This window comes from Pelophylax lessonae (genome assembly GCF_965119305.1).
Source record: "Pelophylax lessonae genome assembly, chromosome: 8".
Classification (NCBI taxonomy): Eukaryota; Metazoa; Chordata; class Amphibia; order Anura; family Ranidae; genus Pelophylax; species Pelophylax lessonae.
In genome coordinates, this window is record NC_138775.1 from 21,006,208 (window position 1) to 21,030,150 (window position 23,943).

Below are 23,943 nucleotides of genomic sequence, written 5' to 3' on the forward strand. Positions count from 1 at the left end.
ACCTGCTACAGTTAAATTTTTGAAGGACTGTTTCCTTGTGTTTCCCCTAAATGACAGTATACTATATGGGGGTGTCTCTGTTCCATGTACTCCTATGTAGGCAATGGGCTGTCTGGGGTGGGCATTGTTTAAGATGTAATCAGACTCCTCCTATCTGATTTTGTGTGGTTTAAATTCTGTGTTAATTTTCAATAAAGAGTTTCCTGTTTGCACCTAAGCTAGTGTTGTCTAGTTCTTGGGTGCAATTCCCAGCTGGAATTCCTTAATTCTGTGTTCCAGCGGTAAGGAAACGGCTATCTGGCAGAGATGCCCAGTAGGGGTGTCTGGAGTCAATTACAACCATCTTCCAACAAAACAAATCAGAATTTTGGACAAGGGCTCAGGCCTTATGCAGCACTTGGCTTTACCAACTGGGCTCAGGCCTTAGGCAGCACTTGGCTTTACCAACTGGGCTCAGGCCTTAGGCAGCGCTTGGCTTTACCAACTGGGCTCAGGCCTTAGGCAGCGCTTGGCTTTACCAACTGGGCTCAGGCCCCAGGCAGCGCTTGGCTTTACCATCTGGGCTCAGGCCTTAGGCAGCACTTGGCTTTACCAACTGGGCTCAGGCCTTAGGCAGCACTTGGCTTTACCAACTGGGCTCAGGCCTTAGGCAGCACTTGGCTTTACCAACTGGGCTCAGGCCTTAGGCAGCACTTGGCTTTACCAACTGGGCTCAGGCCTTAGGCAGCACTTGGCTTTACCAACTGGCTGGGCTCGGGCCTTAGGCAGCACTTGGCTTTACCAACTGGGCTCAGGCCTTAGGCAGCACTTGGCTTTACCAACTGGGCTCAGGCCTTAGGCAGCACTTGGCTTTACCAACTGGGCTCAGGCCTTAGGCAGCACTTGGCTTTACCAACTGGCTGGGCTCAGGCCTTAGGCAGCACTTGGCTTTACCAACTGGCTGGGCTCAGGCCTTAGGCAGCACTTGGCTTTACCAACTGGCTGGGCTCGGGCCTTAGGCAGCACTTGGCTTTACCAACTGGGCTCAGGCCTTAGGCAGCACTTGGCTTTACCAACTGGGCTCAGGCCTTAGGCAGCACTTGGCTTTACCAACTGGCTGGGCTCGGGCCTTAGGCAGCACTTGGCTTTACCAACTGGGCTCAGGCCTTAGGCAGCGCTTGGCTTTACCATCTGGGCTCAGGCCCCAGGCAGCGCTTGGCTTTACCATCTGGGCTCAGGCCCCTTATCAGCTCTTGGTTTTACCATCTGGGCTCAGGCCCTACGCAGCACTTGGCACTCAGCTTTACCATGAACGATCAGATTAGACAGCCTCCTTCCTGAAAACCTGTTAAACTTTTTTTTTTTTTTTTTTTTTTATCTTTACAGGTATGGACAAATGACTGCAGGGAGCTATTGTTACATTGGCCCGCAGGGTATTGTGCATGGTACAGTGGTAAGTAATATATCACTAAGGAAGTCTGCAGTGATTGAGGTGGTCAGCTTTGACTTTGTACCAGACCTCTAAATCGTAGCTCTGCAGTTTAAATAGAAGAATAGATGGGTGCTGGCAAGGTTCTATATGTTTTGTCTATTTTTCACACAGCTGACAGTGTTAAATGCCGGACGCCGTTACCTTGGCTTGGAGGACCTGGCTGGGAAGGTGTTTGTCACATCTGGTCTTGGAGGGATGAGCGGCGCTCAGGCAAAGGCGGCTGCCATCGTGGGCTGTGTAGGAGTCATTGCAGAGGTATCCTCGAATTTTATGAGAGCTTCTTGCACCAAGGCTACCATCTAAATGGAGTCTTAGGTGAGGGATGCTGTGCAAGTCCACAGGTTTTGTGCTGCAATTCCATACATTGCATAATTTTCTTCAATCCCTGATGAAGGGGACAGAGATGCAGCCCAAAAATTGAGTTGGCTTTGTAAAGAGATTGTCATTGGAATAACCTTCTACCTGGACTGAGTTACATGGTGAAGTGCTTCAATTCTAGAATCGTTCAACCATAAAAATTGCCATTGATTCTAGACTTACCTCTACGTCTTCCACCTGATGAAACCATTGTCATCAGAGCAGGATATCTTTCTAATTGAGTCCTGGATAGCAGTAGAAACCTGACAGGGATCCTATCCCTTCCCACCATATCCAAGCTGTAAGTTTTGGCTAGACTAGACGCACACTTTTAGGAACTGTACTGGCTGAGTGTTCCCTATAATGGATCTATAGACCTCACACGCGTGTTTTATTTTCTTTTTTGTTTTGTTAGGTTGATGAAAATGCTTTGTTAAAGCGATACAAGCAGGGTTGGCTGATGGAGGTTTCAAACTCGCTGGATGAGTGTATTCAGAGGATTCGGTAAGCTGTGTGTTCAAGATCTCACCAGAACATGAATATAATCATATAATATAGAATATAACAATTGTATATAATTTATTATTATTGTTATATTTTAATATTATTTATAATATAGAATATAATTATATATATATATATTATATACATGCCAGCATTTTGTTGGCTTTGCTTGCAGCGGCTTGGCATTGCATGCCACTGCCAAGCCTGTTGTCCACTAGTACTCCCAGATCCTTGTCCATCTTAGACTCACCCAGAGGTTTCCCCCCCCTAGTGAGTAGCTTGCTTTTGTGTTTCTGACCCCAAGTGCATTACTTTACATTTTTCAACATTAAACCTCATCTGCCATGTAGTTGCCCACCCCATTATATTGTTCAGATCTGCTTGTAAGGTTTCCACATCCTGCATAGAAGATATTGGCATGCTTAGTTTAGTATCATCCGCAAATACTGAGATTGTACTGGATATCCCCTCCTCTAGATCCATTTTTATGAATAAATTAAACAGGTTTGGCCCTTGGACAGAACCTTGGGGGACCCCACTTTCCACACCCACCCAATCCGAGTACTCCCCATTTATCACCACCCTCTGGACTCTCCCCTGGTGCCAGTTCTCTATCCAGGTACTCGTCCTATGGTCCATACCTACCTTCCTTAGTTTGTACAGTAAGCGTTTGTGGGGAATGGTGTCAAATGCCTTTGCAAAGTCCAGATACACCACATCCACAGGCTTACCTTTATCTAGATGGCAGCTCACTTCATCGTAGAAGGTTAATAGATTGGTCTGGCAAGAACGATTTTTCATGAATCCATACTGATTACTACTAATACCATTTTCATTACTAAAGTCTTGTATGTGGTCCCTTTAACATCCCCTCCAAAATCTTGCAGACTACTGATGTTAGGCTGACAGGTCTATAGTTACCCGGGATATATCTCGGCCCCTTTTTTTTTTTTTTTAAATATTGGTACCACGTTGGCTTTTTTCCAATCAGCTGGCACCATACCAGTCTGTAGACTATCCTTAAAGATCAAGAATAATGGTCTGGCTATCACCTGGCTGAGTTCCTTAAGTACCCTCGGGTGCAAGCCATCCTGTCCCGGTGATTTATTTATGTTAAGTTTCTCTATTTTAGTTCTAAGTCTATCTTCTGTTAACCATGGGTGTACTTCCTGAGGTGTATTATTTAATTTATTATTACAAGCTGGGTTAGTGTAGCCCCCTGAATTCTTTTGTGAAGACTGAAGAGAAGAAATTATTTAACACTTCCCCCTTTTCTCTGTTCTCAGTGGCCATATTTCCTTTGTCGTCTTTTTTATGGGGTCAATATGTTCTGGCCTCGTTTTCTTACTGTTTATATACTTTTTTATGTTTTTTGGGTTTTTTTTTTTTTTTTTCACTCTCTTCCGCTATATGTCTCTCGTGTTCTATTTTAGCCACCTTGATTTCGTCTTTACCTTTCTTATTACACTCTTTGTAATGCTTGAATGCTGCCAATGACCCCGCAGTCTTGTATTTTTTGAAGGCCTTTTCTTTAGTATTAATATGCAATTTTTTGTTGCAGTTTAGCCATCCAGGGTTTACTTTTTGCTCTTTTAAATTTATTCCCCTTTGGAATGCACTGGTCAATCCCTTTGTTTAGTATGCTCTTGAAGCACTCCCATTTTACCTCCGTGTTCTTTGTTCCCAGGGTTCTATCCCATTTGATATTTTCTATCAAAGAGCGCAGTTTTGGGAATTTTGGCTCTTTTGAAATTCAGTGTCCTTATATTACCCTTGTGTTTCCTATTACTATGATTAATACTGAAACTAATTGACCTATGGTCACTGTTTCCTAAGTTGCCCCGTATTTCTATATACGTGATCAGGTCTGTATTGTTGGTAATCAGTAGGTCAAGTAACGCATTGTTTCTTGTCGGTGCGTTCACCATCTGACCCATGAAATTGTCCTGCAAAACATTTAGGAACTGCCGAGCCTTGGATGAATGTGCGGTTGCTTCTGCCCAGTCTATATCTTGATAATTAAATGGCATTTCCCATCCTTGCTGCCAATCCAATCTGTGAAAGGAGGTCCGCCTCCCCCCTCCTCCCTCTGGTCGGGGGGGTCTATAGCATACGCCCAATATTACTTTTCCCATAGTGCCCTCCCTTTGAAGTTCTACCCATAGCTCCATTATCATCCTCCCTCATATTTACCTGTACACTGTTCTTAATATACAGACACAACCCTCCCCCTTTTTTACCTTCTCTATCTCTGAGATAAAGGGAATACCCCTGAATGGTCGCCAGCCAATCATGAGAGCTGTCAAACCAAGTCTCTGTAATCCCCACAAAATCTAAGTCCTCCTTGTACATCAGCAGCTCCAGCTCTCCCATCTTATTGGCCAGGCTTCTAGCATTGGTATACAAACCTTATAATTTTGTCCGGTTGCATACTACATCCTCGTTTTGATGTTGTTTTTAGGCTGCTCTTGCGATTCTTTGCCCCCCCCCCCCCCCATACCCACCTTGGATTTAGGAAATCTGAACACCCTACCACTAATGTCCCCATTTGTGCCCGCTGAACATTTTGCTCCCTGCTGGCTAATTCTAAATCTGTACCCCCCCCCCCCCATCACCTAGTTTAAAAGCCCCTCTAACTTGTTGGCCACCTTTTCACCCAGTACGGCTGCACCCTCCCCATTTAGGGGCAATCCGTCCCTACCATAGAGCCGGTAGCCAACTGAGAAGTCGGCCCAGTTCTCCAGGAACCCGAAACCCTCCTTACTACACCAGCCCCATTTTTAAAGTGATTGATGTGTAAAGGCTCTCCTTTTTTATTTAAAGGGGGAAAAAAAAGTCATGCACAGATCAGCTCTGATAATTCTCTTCTTGGGTCCCCCCGCCAGTGCTTCTGGCTGCTCCTTGCCAAGTGCTCCCATAGCAAGCTACTTGGTATGAGGGCACGTGTGTGTGTGTGTGTGTGTGTGTGTGTGTGTCTGTGCTCTCTCCCGAGCCAACTTCGTGTCCATTGACACAGTGTGTGGCTCTGCCCCCACCCCCCTCCCTCCCTCACTGGCTGTGAGCCATTGGCTCCTTCTGCTGTTTGAGCCAGTGAGAAGGGGGAGAGGAGAGCACCCCTTCTCTTGTGCACTGGATTGAGATCAGGCTCTGGCAAGTATTTGAGGGTCTCAAGACTCTTCAACCCCCCCCCCCCCCAAAAAAAAATAAAAAATAAAATAAATGTTAGAAGCTACAAATACTGTAGCTCCTGAGTCCTGACTCTTAAAATTAGGGCACTTACCTGTCCAGGCACTAAGCGGTGTCCTCGCCCGAGCCGATCCTTTAATCAGGTGTGATGACGCCACCATCTTGACTAAGGGAAGCCTTGTGGCTTGCAGCCTTTCTCTGCTTTTAAGGGCTGGAGTCCGGGGGGGGGAGGTAGGTACATGTAGAAGGGTGTTTTTTTTCTTACCTTAATGCAGAGAAACACTTTAAAAAGAAGGATGTCCGGTTGACTTTTGCTGCAAAGCCTATGCTCTATAGAACAGGTTCATGGGAGCTTCTTATTTATTATACTATATGGCTGAGTCTTTGCCCATGTTGGAAAGCGCTGGCGCTTGGTGGGCAACTTTAAATATTTTTGTTAATAAAATTTAAATCTATATTTTTATTTATTTTTTTGTCTTTCAGAAAAGCACGAAAGAATAAAGAAACCCTAAGCCTGGGATATCATGGGAACGTTGTGGACCTCTGGCAAGTCCTCTTTCTCTGTGTAACGATATAGGGGAGGGGGTTGGGAATTGTTGGCTCTGCTCCGTATTATCATTATAAAAACATGTGAGATAGGATCGGTGTGAGTGCCAGGCAGCAGTCTGTTACCCATTATGTACTCGTGTCACATGATGAGTTGTGACAGGAGATGAGATGAAATATTGTCAGGCAATGTGGGGGATGATTCAGTTTTTCCTTGCTATTGCCGGCGTCTCCACCGATTCGGTATATATTGGCAGAACAAATAACATTATGAATAAAAATCTCAAACGGTTTCCTGTGTTAGTCGGAATTGCATTCTTCTCTGGGTCATTACAATTATGCTGTATGTGACTATGGAGAGACTGTATCTCCCAAATCGTTTCCTATCTTGGGTGGAATAAGAATCCGTTACTCCTTTTTGGGTCTTCTATTCTATGTGCAGTGGCTGCTGGTGCTCCAAGGGACCGGGAGGGGGGGGGAGCGCGTCAGACCGACCGCACCATTCCCCCCCGGACCACAGTGAGACAGAGGAGAGGACAGGCAGAACCCTCCCCCCTCACTCACCCTGCCTGGATGCAGCAGGCGTCGGCTTCTTCCTCCTGTCTTCTGCGTCTCCTTCCTCCCTCCTCCATGCCCAATGGCATGGCTTCTCCTTGTGGCCAATCGGGAAACTGGTCTCAAAACCCGCTTCCTGATTGGCCAGGAGGAGGATCCATGTGACAGTAGCAAATTTTCATTTGCTATTGTCACACAACTGGGTAGGCTTGGGGCGCACTGCTCTGCGCCCTGATCCCACCCTTTTTTTTTTTTTGGCCTGTGAGAGCCTCTGGCTCTAATCACATGGTTAAAAAAAAAAAACCCACATTGAACTCCATGCGTCCGGCGCATGTAGATTAGGGGGCCGGACGCATGGATGGGGGGGGGGGGGGCGGCGCCCCATGTGACCAGCCGCCACTGTTTATGTGGCAATGGAAGAAAAATAGCTAAAACTGTTTCCTGTCTTTGGTAAAGTTGGGATTTGGTTCTTCTCTGGGTGATTACTATTCTACAGGACTAGGGAGAGAAGATCTACAGAACAGTTTCCTGTCTTAAGAATAGTGATGGGTCGAACACCCCCCTGTTCGGTTCGCACCAGAACATCTCGAAGAGTAAAAAAGTTCTAGCGAACATGCAAACTCTATTAAAGTCTATGGGACATGAAAAATCATGTGCGAGTGATTCCTTTGCGACTGAGCATCCCTGAAGGTGACAACAGGGAGTGCAAGGCCCAAAGAAGTTTAGGTGCAGTTTTGGGTAGCTCTGCTACTGGTTGTTGCCAGTGGAGTCCACCGGGTTGTTGCTAACTGGTCTGTCAGGATTGATAGCAGAACATGTGTTGCCCTTGGAAATGCATCGGGACCAGGGCAATGCCCACAAGCAAGATGGCACCCGAGGTGGTGACGTGTTCAGAATGGCAGGACCAGAATTAAGAAGTGTAGCAGGATGGAAGCCAGGGCCCTACATGGAGAGGCAAGCCAGAGAGTGGGCAGGAGTGTGGTCAGGAACAATAGCAAAGGTCATACACAGGAATCAGAAGGAACAGTGTGAAGAGTAGTCAGTTGTCCAGCCAGAGTCATGCACGGTTGAGAGCAGGAGAGGTAGAGTCCTTCAAGCAAGCCAAAAAATCAAAACCAGGAATCTGGCGGCAGGAAGGTCCAGAGACAAGCTGGGTCGGTAACAGGAGGTCCAATAAATACAGGATACAAAGGAGCAAGGAGTACTGGTATCTTAAGGTCATCCAGCAAACTGAGTGCAGCCACAGCCCTTTTTCTATAGAGCGTTTGTTGCCAGTCCCGGAAGCTGGTGTGCGTGAACTTGCGTATTTCTGTACAAATGAGCACAGCCATGTATAGTATTGGCAACTATGCCTGGTCTTTTCCTCAGGACATGCTCATTTTTGTTCATCTTCCCAGCACATGGCCTGTCTTTGCTCTGTTTTGTGCCCTTCCCCTGGCCGTTACTATACAAGGAAGATTTTTCAACCTTCAGCACAATCGAGACTTGAATATGGTATGTAGTCCACTAAAGAGTGAAAGACCGTTGTGTCCTCTAGTCATTTATCCGAAGGCATATGTTAAAACAGCTTTCAGCCTATTCTGACCATGGCAGTAGAGGTTGCCAGGTTGTAAGGGTGAAAACCAGGTAGCCACCATTTTACCAATGAAGTGTTCGACACGCACGTAAATATTTTATGTGTCCTACTTTGCAGGGAGAGGTTTGTGGAAGAGTATGAAAAGACGGGCGAGCTGCTGGTAGACCTGGGATCTGATCAAACCTCATGCCACAACCCATTCAGCGGCGGATATTACCCGGTACAGCTTTCATTCCAGGAAGCCAACCAGATGCTTTCCACTGACCCTCAGACCTTCCACCAGCGCGTACAGGAGAGGTGAGGAAGGTTGTTTCTTGTTAATAAGTCTATACAGTCCATTTCCACTGCTGATCATTATTTTATTTTTATTTCATTTTTTTTTTTTTTTTTTTTTTTGTATTGCTGCCAAAATAGGCATAAAATTAACTTGTTTACCTGGGAATAAAGTCAAAACGCATTAAACTTGTTGACCTTTGTGTGTTTTGACTCTGTTTTGTGAACTCCTTGGACTAAAGCTAAACTTGAGTGAACTTTTTTAAAAGTAGAACTTTAAGCAAGAAGCGTGGGTTTTTATTTTCCCATTTTGGATCGAGTAAAGGAGGGATATAACCCTTGTCAGGTTTTTATTGCCATCTGTGCTCCATTGCGGAGATTTCACTACACTTCCTGTCCCATAGCCAAACAGGAAGTGAGGAAATCCTGCAAATTAAGAATTTCTTGGGGACCCCCAGGTCACCAGAACTAGTACCCCCCCCCCCCCCCCCAAAATTGGAAGATTTCCTCTTAACTTTTCTGGGACAACCCGAAACTTGGGTTTTACTTTCACCTCCAATGATAATGGTAAACAGGACAAATGGAGGGGTAATCTCCTTAACAGGGGCACAGACAGCAATAAGAACGGGTATTCTCATTCATCTCCACACTGTCCACAATAAAAAAAGTTTTGGCTTTAGTTCTACTTTAGGAATCCTGTGTGATTTTAACTGGTTTATTGTTAAAAAGTTTCCTTTTACAAGACCAAGTATAAAAAAGGAGACTCAAAGTAAAAGTAAACTGCGCTCTTTAGCCAACCCATAGTACTTTAGGAATCCTGTGTCGGATCAACTGGTTTATTGTTAAAGTACTATGGGTTGGCTAAAGAGCGCAGTTTACTTTTACTTTGAGTCTCCTTTTTTTTGTCAATAAACCAGTTGAAATGACTCAGGATTCCTCAAGCGCTAGGAGTTTGCTAAAGAAGTAGCAGAGCAGCTTGCTTTGAGGCTACCTTTGTGTTATTGAAACCTTTAGCCTTTTTAATAAGCGAGGGGTAACTGCTATGGTTTCTATAGCTCCTGCCTCTTTATTTCAGTAAATACTATTATTTAATACAATCAATATAGAATGCTGAATCCCATTTCTTGCAGCCTAAGAAGGCAGATAGCGGCGATCAACAAGCTATCGGATAACGGAATGTTCTTCTGGGATTACGGAAATGCATTTCTGTTGGAGGCTAAGAGAGCAGGTAATGTGAATACGGAATATAAGGCAGTCAATTTGTTTTCTTGAAAAAAAAAATTAAAAAATGGAGAGTTTGTTGGAGTGACAGAATACAGTATTATGTATTTTTCTGAAACTTTCCATAAAGAAGACCTACATGTTAAACTACCTCTTTAGAGGCATGCGGGTTAATTGCTGACCATTGTAAGATACCTCTTGACTCCTAAAATTTCCCTACCAAAAGTAATTTAATATGGGCCAGGCACTGTTATCACTTACCATTCTTCTAGTGCTGTGTGGACCACAACCTTGTTATGAATAGGAAGACAAGGGAAGATGTTCTGTAGTTCCAATATGCTTACTGTCCAAGGGTGACCACGCTGATCCTCCATTGACACAGTGCTGTGAATCAGCGTGGTCACCCCAAGTACAGGAAGTATGTTGCCGGTGGGATCACCAGGTGAAAATAAAGGGGGGGGGGGTGTAGAGAAGCCTTAAAATTAATGCAACTATCACCAGGTGCCAGTAGTGTAGGGGTATCATGCAAGATTCCCATTCTTGCGACCTGGGTTCGAGTCCCGGCTGGTGCAAAGATGGTCTTTTAAACATTAGTTGCTCAAATTCCAGAATTTAAAGAACCTTTCAAAAGGATCAAAAGACTATAAGCTGAAATATGTTACATTTTGGTTTAAGTATGCAATATCTGAAACCATTTTATCCCTGAACAGGTGCTGATGTAGAGCAGAAAGGAGGAATTGGTACAGAATTCAGATACCCTTCCTATGTCCAGCATATAATGGGGTAAGACTTCATAGATGGTGTATTGGTATCGGTATATACGATGACATGTCAGGCATTTGCACCCTTGCATCAATATGCTAATAACCTTTTTAAATTGAATCTTTCAATTTTCGTGGCATACTACATTTTAGACCCAGTGATCTTCTTGCTGGGTCTCCATGCTTCTCTATGCAATGCAGACAGATCATGATTGGTGGGAAGGGCTGGCAAGGTGCTGTACATATCATCTTGACAAAATGCACTCACCCTGTGCCCTTGCCAAGAGCCCTGGCCAAGGGGCCTGAGCCTTCGCCCTGGCCAAGGGGCCTGAGCCTTCGCCCTGGCCAAGGGGCCTGAGCCTTCGCCCTGGCCAAGGGGCCTGAGCCCTCGCCAAGAGGCCTGAGCCCTCGCCAAGAGCCCTCGCCAAGCAGTGGGCTGGCTCTTGGGAGGAGTTGTGCTTTTATAGGTGGGTATGCCTAGGCCCACATGTTGTGATGCTAAGCATCCATGATTGTAAGAACTGAAATCCACTAAACTGTCGGGATGGGGAAGAAGATGCTGGACTTCCTCCAGCCAGGAAATGAAGCGGGTTCTGACTAGCCACAACTTCTAATGCACTTTGTGAGATGCTCATAGTGTGCAGTGGAATTGGGGTAAGCCATTTCAGTCCAGGAGAGGAGCCTTTAGAACTGTGCAAGGCTGGAGGGAAGTCTGGAGTTCATCATAGTTGTTTTTAAAGAGGTTATATTATGAGAATCACACAGATCCCTTATTTCCGAAGCCCTGACAGTGAATTTCATCTCTGAAGTTTCTCAGGACATGGTTATGAGTTGAATCTAAATGATGTTTGTTTTTTGCTTTTGGCTGCTAAGCGATCGTCTCCCCCAGATTAGATGAAATGCGGAGCGTGTCAGGCCAGGATTAATCAGCAAAGAATCTCAAACCTCTGCTAATTAAGTTGTGTTTTTGTTTTCCTCCTTTTCAGAGACATCTTTTCTCTGGGATTCGGGCCATTCCGATGGGTGTGTACATCCGCTGAGCCGTCCGACCTTGCTGCCACAGATGACATCGCAGCCACTGTATTAGAGGACATTATTTCCCGGGGAGGTAACGTCTACCCTCTATATATTCTGAAGTTATGCAAAGTTATCAAATTGGTTGATGGATGGAAATACACTCTGCAACAGATATGGGATTGTATACGAAAGACCTTTTGGGCCACCTTTTTTGGGTTGACAAGACCTTTTGGGCCACCTTTTTTGGGTTGACAAGACCTTTTGGGCCACCTTTTTTGGGTTGACAAGACCTTTTGGGCCGCCTTTTTTGGGTTGACAAGACCTTTTGGGCCGCCTTTTTTGGGTTGACAAGACCTTTTGGGCCGCCTTTTTTGGGTTGACAAGACCTTTTGGGCCGCCTTTTTTGGGTTGACAAGACCTTTTGGGCTACCTTTTTTGGGTTGACAAGACCTTTTGGCGAAGGCAAGGCCACCTTGGACCACCTATGCTAAGAGACTGACTGGTTATCCTATTGCACAGATGCTCTTTCCTCCATACTTTACACAGATGGTCATCAGTGGTCACCATAGGGGTTATTTACTAAAGTTGGAGAGTGGAAAATCTGGTGCAGCGCTGCATAGAAATCAATCAGCTTCCAGGTTTTATTGTCCAAAACTTAATTGAACAATCAGTGTTTGGAAGCTGGTTGGCTAAAATGCACAGCTGCACCAGATTCTGAGTGCCCCAGTTTCCCCAATCTGTCCACTATGTTGGTCATGTGAGCAATCTTGAAGGTGCAAAAGGTAGCGGTTGGTAAATTGTGGGGCAGTAAAGTGGGTGGGGGCAAAAAAGAGGAATGGTCAGAAGGGTAAATAAGGGCAATGGGCCAAAATGTGCATGCAACCCCTATGGCTTTGCTTGCCATTTCACTTTTTGGTTGATGCAAGCAGATTGAATCATCCACTGGCCTCTTGAAAAGGAACTCCACCCTCCCTAACTAAAATGTTACTAGCAATTGATCCCGTATGTAAACACAAATTGTAAAACAAAAAATTACTAGTTCATGGAGGCCAAACTTCTTTGCTGCTCTGCTCCTGCACCAGCATCTTGAAATAAAATTCTATGCACCTGCAGGCAAGCTATGGGCCAGGACTATGGGACCTAGCAAATACCCCCCTCTATAGCATGTCTACACAGTATCAAAATGTAAGTGAAACCCCCTGTGCATGCATAGAGCCTGCATATCCAATGCTGGCAGAAATTTGCACCTGTACAGACCCACTGCAAGTCTCTGCCAGGTCCCATGGACTGGTGACGCAGGCATGGCATGTGCAGGCTGTGGTCAGATTTCACCTTGATATGTCACTCTCTTGCCTGGGAAGCATACAGGAGCTAAGGGGGGGAAAAAACTGTTTAAAAAAATTGATAAAAAAAATGAATAAAATCATCCAATTGTATAAGAGGGGGAGTCAGGGATAGAAGACCAATTCCTGGATGAAGGACTCCAGCAGAATTATCTCTGCACTTGAGCTCCTGGCTTTGCTGCCATCACAGGGCAATCTCTCTCCATCTGTTGTAATATTTATTTAACCACTTTACCACCGGAGGATTTTGCTGTCTTGCGTCCAGGCCACTTTTTGCGATTCGGCACTGTGCGACTTTAACTGACAATTGCACGGGCATGCAATGCTGTACCCAAACAAAATTTACGTCCTTTTTTTTTCCCACAGAGCTTTCTTTTGATGGTATTTGATCACCTGTGCGATTTTTTCAATTTTTGCAATATTAAAAAATGTGACACTTTTGAAAAAATAAATATTTTTCTACTTTGACAGTTAAAAAATATCCAATATATTCAATTTTTGTCATATATTTAGGCCAAAATGTATTTAGCTACATGTCTTTGACAAAAAAATGAGCGTTTTTTTTAACCTCTTTATGACCGGAAGGTTTTACCCCATTCCTGACCAGGCCATATTTTGCGATTCGGCACTGCGTTACTTTAATGGACAATTGCGCGGTCATGCAACGCTGCACCCGAATTAAATTTGGGTCTTTCCCCCCCCCCCCCCCCCCCACACAAATAGAGCTTTCTTTGGGTGGTATTTGATCACCTGTGCGATTTTTTTTTTTTTTTTGCACTATAAACAAAAGAGAGCGACAATTTTTTTTGAAAAAATAACAATATTTTTCACTTTCTTTTTTATATGAAATTCCCCCCCCCAAAAAAATTAAAATCAAATTTTTTTTATCATTTTAGGCCAATTTGTTTTCTGCTACCTATGTTTGGTAAAAAAAATCGCAATAAGCGTATTTTGATTGGTTTGCGCAAAATGTATTGCGTTTGCTAACTAAGGGAAAGATTTCTGTCATTTTTTTGGTGTGTGTTGTTTTTTTTTTTTTTTTTGCGAGACTTCGACATTGCGGCGGACAGATTGGACCCTTGACTGACATTTTTGACACTTTTGGGGGTACCAGTGACATTACTACAGTAATCAGTGCTATAAATATGCACTGTTACTGTAAAAATGACACTGGCAGGGAAGGGGTTAATTTTATTGGAGAGGGAGGGGTTAATGTATGCCTGGTGCTTACTAACGTGTGTGGGGGGAGGTGACTGAGTGACACAGGGACAGATCGCAGGTTCAGCTATGCTGAACCCTGCAATCTGTCACTGTCTGTCACTTAGGAGATCCGCCCGCTCCGTTTACACAAGCAGGCGGATCTCCACACTCGATCCCCGACGATCGGGGAAGAGCGGCGGTGATCACCACCGCTCCTACCCTGGCCCGACTCCCGCTGTGACTGAATACAGCGGGAGCGAGCCTCCGGCGGCGAGAGAGGGAAGGTCTACGTCGCCAGACGATAACGAGCCACTTTGCCACAGTACAGTCAACGTGACTGGTCGGCAAGTGGTTAATTTACGAGAGTCCAGCAGCAGGACTGAGACTCCATGGAGGGAATTTTGGTCCCACATCTTTCTGCTTGGGTTCTTTTTGAGATCCTAGAAGGCGATGTCCAGGCTGCATTCAGATATCGGTTTCCGGCAGATTGGCTTTTGGACTTTTAAGGGGTTGTAGAGCTAAGAACTGTGATGTGTCATCAATTCTGATCTCCGATGTCTGGAAATGATGAAGACGTGTTCTTCTTCTCTCCTCAGTCAGCGATTCAGTCCGGAAGCAATACGAAGACAATATTCGATGGATCCGGGAAGCTGGAAAACATCAACTAGTACTTTTTTATTTCTTTTTCTAATTTATATAAAAAAAGTGTTTATTGCTGGAGAATCTTGGTTTGGAAGGTGCTGCTTGCAAAGGAGGAATCAGTATTTTCTATTGCACCAGCAGATGTATTCCTCTGAAATGTACTGTCTTCTTTAGCAGCCCGAGATTTCTCCATTCAATGTGAAAAATCTAATAATGAAAATATGTTCTAAATAAACAAATTAAACATTTAATAAGAGGAACATGTTACATTTTACTTTTGAGACATTTTAGTTTATACAAGAACCTTGGTTATGATTTTTGGTTGGCAGTCTAGAACCCCTATAAGTCAAGAGCACTTGAGAGCTGCAGCAGTACGGCCCATATGATCAAAATAAAATACAAAGAAATAATCTAAAATAAAATGACGATCCTGGCTTATCAAGGAATGTCCATTAAATTTTCCACTTTACTACCAAAAACGTAAATATATTTTATTGGGATTTTATGTGATACACCAACAAAAAAAGTGGCACGTAATTGCGAAGTAGAAGGAAAATGATAAATGGTTCAATATTTTTTATAAATATGTGAAGTGTGGCGTGCATTTGTTTTCAGCCCCCTTTTACTCTGATACCACTAACTAAAATCTAGTGGAATCAATTTCCTTCAGAAGTTGCCCAATTAGTAAATAGTCTGTCTATGTATAATTTTATTAGTAGAAAAACAGCTGTTCTGTGAAGCCCTCCAGAGGTTTGTTAGAAAACCTCAGTAAATAGCATCATGAAGGCCAAGGAACACACGAAACAAGTCAGGGATATAAGTTGTGGAGAAGTTTTTAAAGCAGGGTTGGGAGATAAAATTGTATGTGTGTGTGTATGTGTATGTGTGTGTATATGTATATGTATATATATATATATATATATATATATATATATATATATATATATATATATATATATATATATATATATATATATATATATATTACATACACACACACACATACACACATACACACACACATACACACACACACATACACACACACATACACACACACATACACACACACATACACACACACACACACACACACACACATATATATATATATATATATATATATATATATATATATACACACATACACACACACACACACTATGTATGTGTGTGTATATATATATATATATATATATATATATATATATATATATATATATATATATATATATATATATATATATATATATATATATATATATATATATATAAATATGTGTATGTATATATAAATATGTGCTATATCTCACAAAAGTGAGTACACCCCTCACATTTTTGTAAATATTTTATTATATCTTTTCATGTGACAACACTGAAGAAATGACACTTTGCTACAATGTAAAGTAGTGAGTGTACAGCTTGTATAACAGTGTAAATTTGCTGTTCCCTCAAAATAACTCAACACACAGCCATTAATGTCTAAACCACTGGCAACAAAAGTGAGTACACCCCTAAGTGAAACGGTCCAAAGTGTCAATATTTTGTGTGGCCACCATTATTTTTCAGCACTGCCTTAACACTCTTGGGCATGGAGTTCACCAGAGCTTCACAGGTCGCCACTGGAATCCTCTTCCACTCCTCCATGATGACATCACAGAGCTGGTGGATGTTACATACCTTGCGCTCCTCTACCTTCCATTTGAGGATGCCCCACAGATGCTCAATAGGGTTTAGATCTGGAGACATGCTTGGCCAGTCCATCACCTTTACCCTCATCTTCTTTAGCAAGGCAGTGGTCGTCTTGGAGGTGTTTTTGTTCAATATGTTGGAATTCTGCCCTACAGCCCAGTCTCTGAAGGGAGGGGATCATGCTCTGCTTCAGTATGTCACAGTACATGTTGGCATTCATGGTTCCCTCAATGAGCTGTAGCTCCCCAGTGCCGGCAGCACTCATGCAACCCCAGACCATGACACTCCCACCATCATGCTTGACTGTAGGCAAGACACACTTGTCTTTGTACTCCTCGCCTGGTTGCCACCACACACGCTTGACACCATCTGAACCAAATAAGTTTATCTTGGTCTCATCAGACCACAGGACATGGTTCCAGTAATCCATGTCCTTAGTCTGCTTGTCTTCAGCAAACTGTTTCCAGGCTTTCTTGTGCATCATCTTTAGAAGAAGCTTCCTTCTGGGACGACAGCCATACAGACCAATTTGATGCAGTGTGCAGCGTATGGTCTGAGCTCTGACAGGCTGACCCCCCCCACCCATTCAACCTCTGCAGCAATGCTGGCAGCACTCATACGTCTATTTCCCAAAGACAACCTCTGGATATGACGCTGGGCACGTGCACTCAACATTTGGTCGACCATGGCGAGGCCTGTTCTGAGTGGAACCTGTCCTGTTAAACCGCTGTATGGTCTTGATCACCGTGCTGCAGCTCAGTTTCAGGGTCTTGGCAATCTTCTTATAGCCTAGGCCATCTTTATGTAGAGCAACAATTATTTGCCATGAGGTGCCATGTTGAACTTCCAGTGACCAGTATGAGAGAGTGAGAGCGATAACAACAAATGTAACACACCTGCTCCCCATTCACACCCGAGACCTTGTAACACTAACGAGTCATATGGCACCGGGGAGGAAAAATGGCTAATTGGGCCCAATTTGGACATTTTCACTTAGGGGTGTTGTCACATGAAAGATGCAATAAAATATTTACAAAAATGTGAGGGGTGTACTTAATCTCCAAAGCTTTGAACATTTCATGGAGTGCTGTGCAACAGTGTTAATTTAGTTGACTAAAACCGACTAAAACGTTTTCGTCGACTAAATTAACACAATTTTAGTCAACTAAAATACGACTAAAACTAAAACAATTCAGATGACTAAAATACGACTAAAACTAAAATGGCATTTTAGTCTTAAGACTAAAATACGACTAAAACTAAAATGGCATTTTAGTCAAAAGACTATAACTAAAACGAAATCGAAATTTGCTGCCAAAATTAACACTGGTGCATGCTCAAAGCTTAATACCATAAATAATAACATATTAGATTTCTCACTCCAGGACCAGCAGTATTATATAATGAGTTTGGAAATTGTAGAGAAATGCTTAAATAATGCATTACAAATTACAATTGAACTACACCCATTCAATTATAGATGACTAAAATGAGTTTTAGGACGTTTTAGTCGACTAAAAAGTAGGACGTTTTAGTCGACTAAATACGACTAAAACTAAAACACTAGCAGAAGACTAAAATGGGACTAAAACTAAAATGCCATTTTAATCCTAAGACTAAGCATAAAACTAAAATGAAATTTGCTGCCAAAATTAACACTGCTGTGCAAGCCATCTGAAAATGGAAAGAGTATGGCACTGTACATAATCCCCGCCAAGAAATTGAACTCTGAGAAGAAGTCCAGCAGAATTCATAGGACTCTCGATACATTCTTTCTTTTTTTTTTTTTTTTTTTCAGGTTGTCGGCTCTCAAGCAAGAATTTTGTATTCTGATCAGAAAGGGAGGACTGCCATCGCTGTCGCCATAAACCACGCCATAGCAACTGGCCGAGTCCAGGTAATGCGGGATAAGGTCAGGCAAAATGTCCTTTTTTTAAAGCAAATCTATAATATTTTTTTACTTTTTTTTTTTTTTTGATAGATATACATGTAAACCTAAAGACCGGGCCTTTTCTGGCAATTTTTGTTTACCAGTTTAAATTTTAAATTGCACCCATTTATATTCCAAAAGTATTGGGACGCCTGCCTTTACACACACATGATCTTTAATGGCATCCCAGTCTTAGTCCGTAGGGTTCAATATTGAGTTGGCCCATCCTTTGCAGCTATAACAGCTTCAACTCTTCTGGGAAGGCTGTCCACAAGGTTTAGGAGTGTGTCTATGGGAATGTTTGACCATTTTTCCAGGAGCGCATTTGTGAGGTCAGGCACTGATGTTGGACGAGAAGGCCTGGCTCACAGTGCGTGTAAAGGCAGGCGTTCCAAAACGTTTGGTAATATAGTAGTGTGTGAGATAGGGGTTTTTTTTTTTTTTTTTTTTAGCATAGATCCTATGGGGGGGAGGGGGCCCTTGGCCAAGGCATTCGTGCTCCTTTTGACTAGACTGGAGCATCATTTCAAATTGTTTTCTTCTCCAGGCTCCGGTGGTTATCAGTCGGGATCACCATGACGTGAGTGGGACAGATAGTCCATACAGAGAAACCTCCAATATATATGACGGCTCCGCCTTCTCTGCAGGTATTTATAAGCGGACCATGTGAGCATAGATGGGACTGCTCCACCTCTGCTTAGACATCTTGATGCTCTTTGCATGCCTATAAGATGGAACCACAGCCTTGCCTTTTTCCCACGCTTGTAACAAGTCCTCTCCTGTATTGGTTACCATCAACATCAACCACCACATTCTCACCCTCAGCTGCTGCAACCACTATCTCGAGCCTGGCTTAATTTCCTACTTGAATGACTAACATAAATCATTCCCATCTTCTACAGAACGATACTGTGGTTGCCCACCTTACAGCAATTGTTTTTTGCTACCATCAATCTTTTTTTTTTTTTTTTGTCTTGCATATTGTATTAAAGAACATCCCCAACATCCCTTTAGACATGCATGCTCAAGCAACTGATCAGATTACACAGCTAATGTCACAGCTCAGAGACCAGTATCTATAGCTATAGAGAAGCTAAACTAGACCTGCAACAGTAAAATCTGTGTGTGTGTGTGTAGTAAAACATGCTTGTTATACTCGCTGTGGAACCTAAGGGCTTAATACTTCTCGTGTAAAAAGGCTGTTTGATCCTGTCCTCTCATTCTTCCACAGTCCCCATTCTATCTGCTGATAGAACAGATCCTTGGGGACAAGCTGCACATGCTCAGTTTGGTTTGTATTGCTAGAGAGCGTATGTCTGAGTGTGTCTGTCCAGACAGAGGGTCGGGGGTTCTGCAGCCTCATAGAACAGTCAGAAGAGAATGAAAACTCCTACAGGTTTTAACCAGAAACTGATAGAAGTCGCAAGACTGCTATACACTGCTGATGAGAAAAGGTATTTAGCAGCTTATATTTACTAAGATATTTGAATTTCCATGTTCTGTGTACTGTGGGAGAGTAGATATAGTGACTGCAGGCTCCTGGGGAGAGCAGATATAGTGACTGCAGGCTCCTGGGGAGAGCAGATATAGTGACTGCAGGCTCCTGGGGAGAGCAGGTATAGTGACTGCAGGCTCCTGGGGAGAGCAGATATAGTGACTGCAGGCTCCTGGGGAGAGCAGATATAGTGACTGCAGGCTCCTGGGGAGAGCAGATATAGTGACTGCAGGCTCCTGGGGAGAGCAGATATAGTGACTGCAGGCTCCTGGGGAGAGCAGATATAGTGACTGCAGGCTCCTGGGGAGAGCAGATATAGTGAATGCAGGCTCCTGGGGAGAGCAGATATAGTGACTGCAGGCTCCTGGGGAGAGAAGATATAGTGACTGCAGGCTCCTGGGTTTAGTAACACTTTCAGTACTATTCAGTGTTCACCAGAGCTCCTAATGGTGGAGATGAGTTTTGCTGTGTTAGTACCAGGTTGCAGTGCTCAGGATCACCCCACCAGGAAGTGAGAAAGCCAGGGTCCAGTAGCTGATATAACCGTTGGGGGATCAAGCAGAAGTGTAGTCTAGGAACAAGCCAGTAGCCATGGCCAGTACCGAATACTAGTGTAGCGGTCAGAGGAGTAGGGGACCGCAATGCAGATTTCAAGTACGGTACAGCAGACAGAGAGGCTGAAGCAGAAACCGGCTTTATTAACCAACAGAGTATAATGGCCGGAGAATGATGTTAACAGTAATAACAGATTACATAGGTTTACAGCAAAGTTAACTGCAACGTGATACTTAAAATGGCGCTCCCGCCAACGCACATACAGAAATACAGGCTACTCTGCTATATGATCCTATCTGATTCCCGCTAACCGGGACACTTTGCTGCAACGCTCTGTCTACAGAAACCTGCTCTATGCCCTACCACAGGTTAGCACCGGTGCACACTCACAGTTCTGTAGGTACAGCTGCTTTATCTCAGTCTCTGTGATGGTGGATGCAGTCAGGTCTCTGGATCTGTCCCTTGCTGTCTGTAGCTGCAGTCTCTTATGCACTGGTCTGGGTTTCTTTGCAGGTTGTTTATCTTGTTCTGTCACTTGGAGGTCACTGCAGTCTGGCCCCTTGCTCTGTAACTTGCTTCAGGTGCTCTGAGATGTTCTCTCCTCTCTTTCTCTGGTCCTCAGCTGCAGTCCGTAGTATCACATTTCAGCTCTGTTTCCTCTGGCAAGATCCTGTTGCTCTGTCCCTGGATTATGCAGTCTATATGCCCTCTCAAGGCCACAGCATGCAGTGCCTTTCCTCAGCTCAGCACAGCCATAGAGACATGAACACCACACCGTCCCAGGAACTTCCTGTTTCCTCCTCCTTTCCAGAAAAGATCCCTTCACTAAAAAAACACCAACAACTGTGGCTTATTCTCATTAACAACAACAGTGACATCTGTTGGCTGAAAGATGTATGCCAGTCTGTGGGAATTTCTCAATAGAAGTACAGTGTAATGGAGTTTAGTCATTCAAGGGGCTGACCCCCTACACTAGCAGAAGACAATGGCAGCAGGAGTGACAAGAGTGAGAGGTTGGTTGGAGAGATCACAATCTGGCAAACAGGAAGTGCAGAGGCATGGCTTAAATCAGGATGTCAATGGGAGGAGAAAATCATCCAAGGTTCACAAGAAACAAAACCTAAAAGGTTTTCTTAAGCCAGGGATCCTCAAACTACGGCCCTCCCAGCTGTTGCGGAACTACACATTCCATGAGGCATTGTAAAACTGACATTCACAGACATGACTAGGCATGATGGGAGTTGTAGTTCCTGAACAACTGGAGGACCAAAGTTGGAAGACCCTTGTCTTAAGCAATCAAGCAGAGGGTTTTCCAGCATCTTAGGTGGCTCAGCAAGAAGAGTTACTGCCCAATAACAGCAGAGGTCCTGGGTTCAGGCCCAGGCCCTGATAGCTAAAATCTGTAGTGCCAAGCAGAGCAACATGCACATCTGATGGGATGCTGGGTATGTGTTCTTTCCTAGAACACTTTTGAAAGAAGATCTGAGGCAGGGTGCTGTGATGCTTACTGAACTAGAAGGATACAATGAGGAAAGCGGTGGCATCTGTGGGGGAATTGAAAATGTGGGCATATTCTGTAAAGGTACAGTAGCCCCCCCCCCCCCAACTCCTGCAAGGAAAAATAAATCTGTGGTGTTGAAACTCCATCTTCAGATTTATTAAAAAAAAAATGTTTTTTTTTTGTGTGCCAACTTTTATACTATATGAAAATCCTTATTTTACATATATTTAATACACCACAAAGGATTCTCGGAGCACTATGGGTTATATAAAGACACAGGGCAACTGATCCTGGGAGCTGCCTGCCTTTTGACTGTCAGACTAAAACCTTGGGTGGAGCATAGTGAGATTACACGAGGCACTCCAATGGTTTTTTTTTTTTTTTTTACATTCAAAGAATAAGGGCATAGTCTGGAAAATGTGAAAAGGAGCCTACAGCTCCCTCCGATGGCTCAAAAGGAGAATACAAAATGAAATGTATCAATTATTTTTAAAATGTATTTTGTCCTAATCTAAAGAAAATCTCCCTGTTCTGTCTTGTAGATATGGCTGTTCAGAATTTTGTGGGAGATTCCTTCCGTGGAGCCACATGGGTAGCCCTACATAATGGAGGAGGCGTCGGCTGGTGAGTGGGTCAGGCATAGTGATGGAATTTAACAGAAAAAGAGTGATTTGTGTTCTGTAACCCAATAGTGGAAGTCCTTGTATTGCTTTAATCTAACTGTTGATCCCTTAAGGCCCCTTTCACTCCTATGGACCGTTCATTTTATCAGTTGTCCTGTCAAAATGGATGAAGTATTCATCAGTTTTTTTTGTTTTTTTTTATTTATTTGCACTACCAATGCAAAAATGGATGAAAAACTGACTGTTTGTCAGTTTACATCTGTTTTTCGTCAGATCCGTTTTTATTTATTTTTTTTTTTTAAACTGGTAATGACGGATGCAGATACGGATGTAAATGGATGATAGTGTGTGTGTGTGTGTGTGTGTGTGTGTGTGTGTGTGTGTGTGTGTGTATAATAATTTTTTTTTTCATCCATCAACTAGAGATAGACCAATTTATCGGGAAGGCTGATATATCATATATCGGTGGCCAATATGCACTTTCCCGATATATTGGTATCGGCCCCGGAACTGGCCGATATTTTTGTGATTCTTCCTCCTTAGGCCGCCTCCCTCTCCTTGGACAGCCTCATCTGGAGTCGGGACTAGTCTCACGGAAGGGAGTGTATCACAGCCAGCCACCCACAGCAGCCTGGTGCCAGCCAGCCACCCACAGCAGCATGGTGCCACCCACAGCAGCCCTGTAGGTGCCAGCCAGCCACCCACAGGGTGCCGCCAGCAAGCCAGGCATTAAGCATTAAACAAAAATTAACATGTTCAGTACCAGATTTGTGTCAAAAATTGTCTTTATTTTTCAAAACTTTAAATGTACAAAATATCTGCCCTTATCAGCCGATACCGATACGTTGTGACCAAAATATCAGTATCGGCCCTGGAAAAAACATATCGGTCTATCCCTGCCGTCAACAGATGGATAAAAAAACGGACAGTGTGTGTGAAAGGGGCCTAAGGGTGTATGTTTAAAAATGTGCGGAGTCCTATTCGCCTTTTTGAAACTACACATACCTTTTATTCTGTGCGAATAGGGGCAGGAACAAATGTTAGGCCATTATACTTCATACAAAATAGTGAAGCAGGAAAATAACGCATTATAGCCACTAGATGGCGCTGATGAACATAGGAAAGAAATTTTTTTTTTTTTTTTTTTTTTTTGGCTCCATCTAATGGCCATAATGCTCTATTTTCTTGATCCACTCTAGTGTACGAATGAAGAGCACACATATCCTAGAGAGAAAATGGCCTAATAATGTTTTTACCTGGTTCGCACAGAACTAATGTGCTGTTAATGGCTCTGCAAATATATTTATAAAGTATGTAACAACACCCCCCCTCTCCACCCCCTTATTTGAAAAAAACGTGCATTTACCATTACAATTATTATCGCTTTTTTCTTTTTTTTTTTTTTTTTTTTTCCTCTACATCTAATTTTGTTAAATACCCCTGCCAGTGACAACTTCTCTCTTGTTAGCAGTGCCAACAATCTGCCGTCTCCTCT

General features: G+C 43.5%; 1 protein-coding gene across 1 annotated transcript in view; it reads left to right on the forward strand.

The window, feature by feature from the left end:
* UROC1 (urocanate hydratase 1) overlaps window positions 1-23,943 on the forward strand; it is a 52,258-nt gene that overhangs the window by 21,354 nt on the left and 6,961 nt on the right. Inside the window, exons 7-18 of the mRNA XM_082266041.1 lie at window positions 1,366-1,432; window positions 1,583-1,726; window positions 2,244-2,332; window positions 6,002-6,068; window positions 8,317-8,492; window positions 9,599-9,696; window positions 10,400-10,472; window positions 11,437-11,558; window positions 14,607-14,677; window positions 18,143-18,241; window positions 18,822-18,921; window positions 22,368-22,449. Of these exons, the coding sequence (XP_082122167.1) occupies window positions 1,366-1,432; window positions 1,583-1,726; window positions 2,244-2,332; window positions 6,002-6,068; window positions 8,317-8,492; window positions 9,599-9,696; window positions 10,400-10,472; window positions 11,437-11,558; window positions 14,607-14,677; window positions 18,143-18,241; window positions 18,822-18,921; window positions 22,368-22,449 (1,188 nt within the window). The remainder of the gene's footprint in view (window positions 1-1,365; window positions 1,433-1,582; window positions 1,727-2,243; window positions 2,333-6,001; window positions 6,069-8,316; window positions 8,493-9,598; window positions 9,697-10,399; window positions 10,473-11,436; window positions 11,559-14,606; window positions 14,678-18,142; window positions 18,242-18,821; window positions 18,922-22,367; window positions 22,450-23,943) is intronic.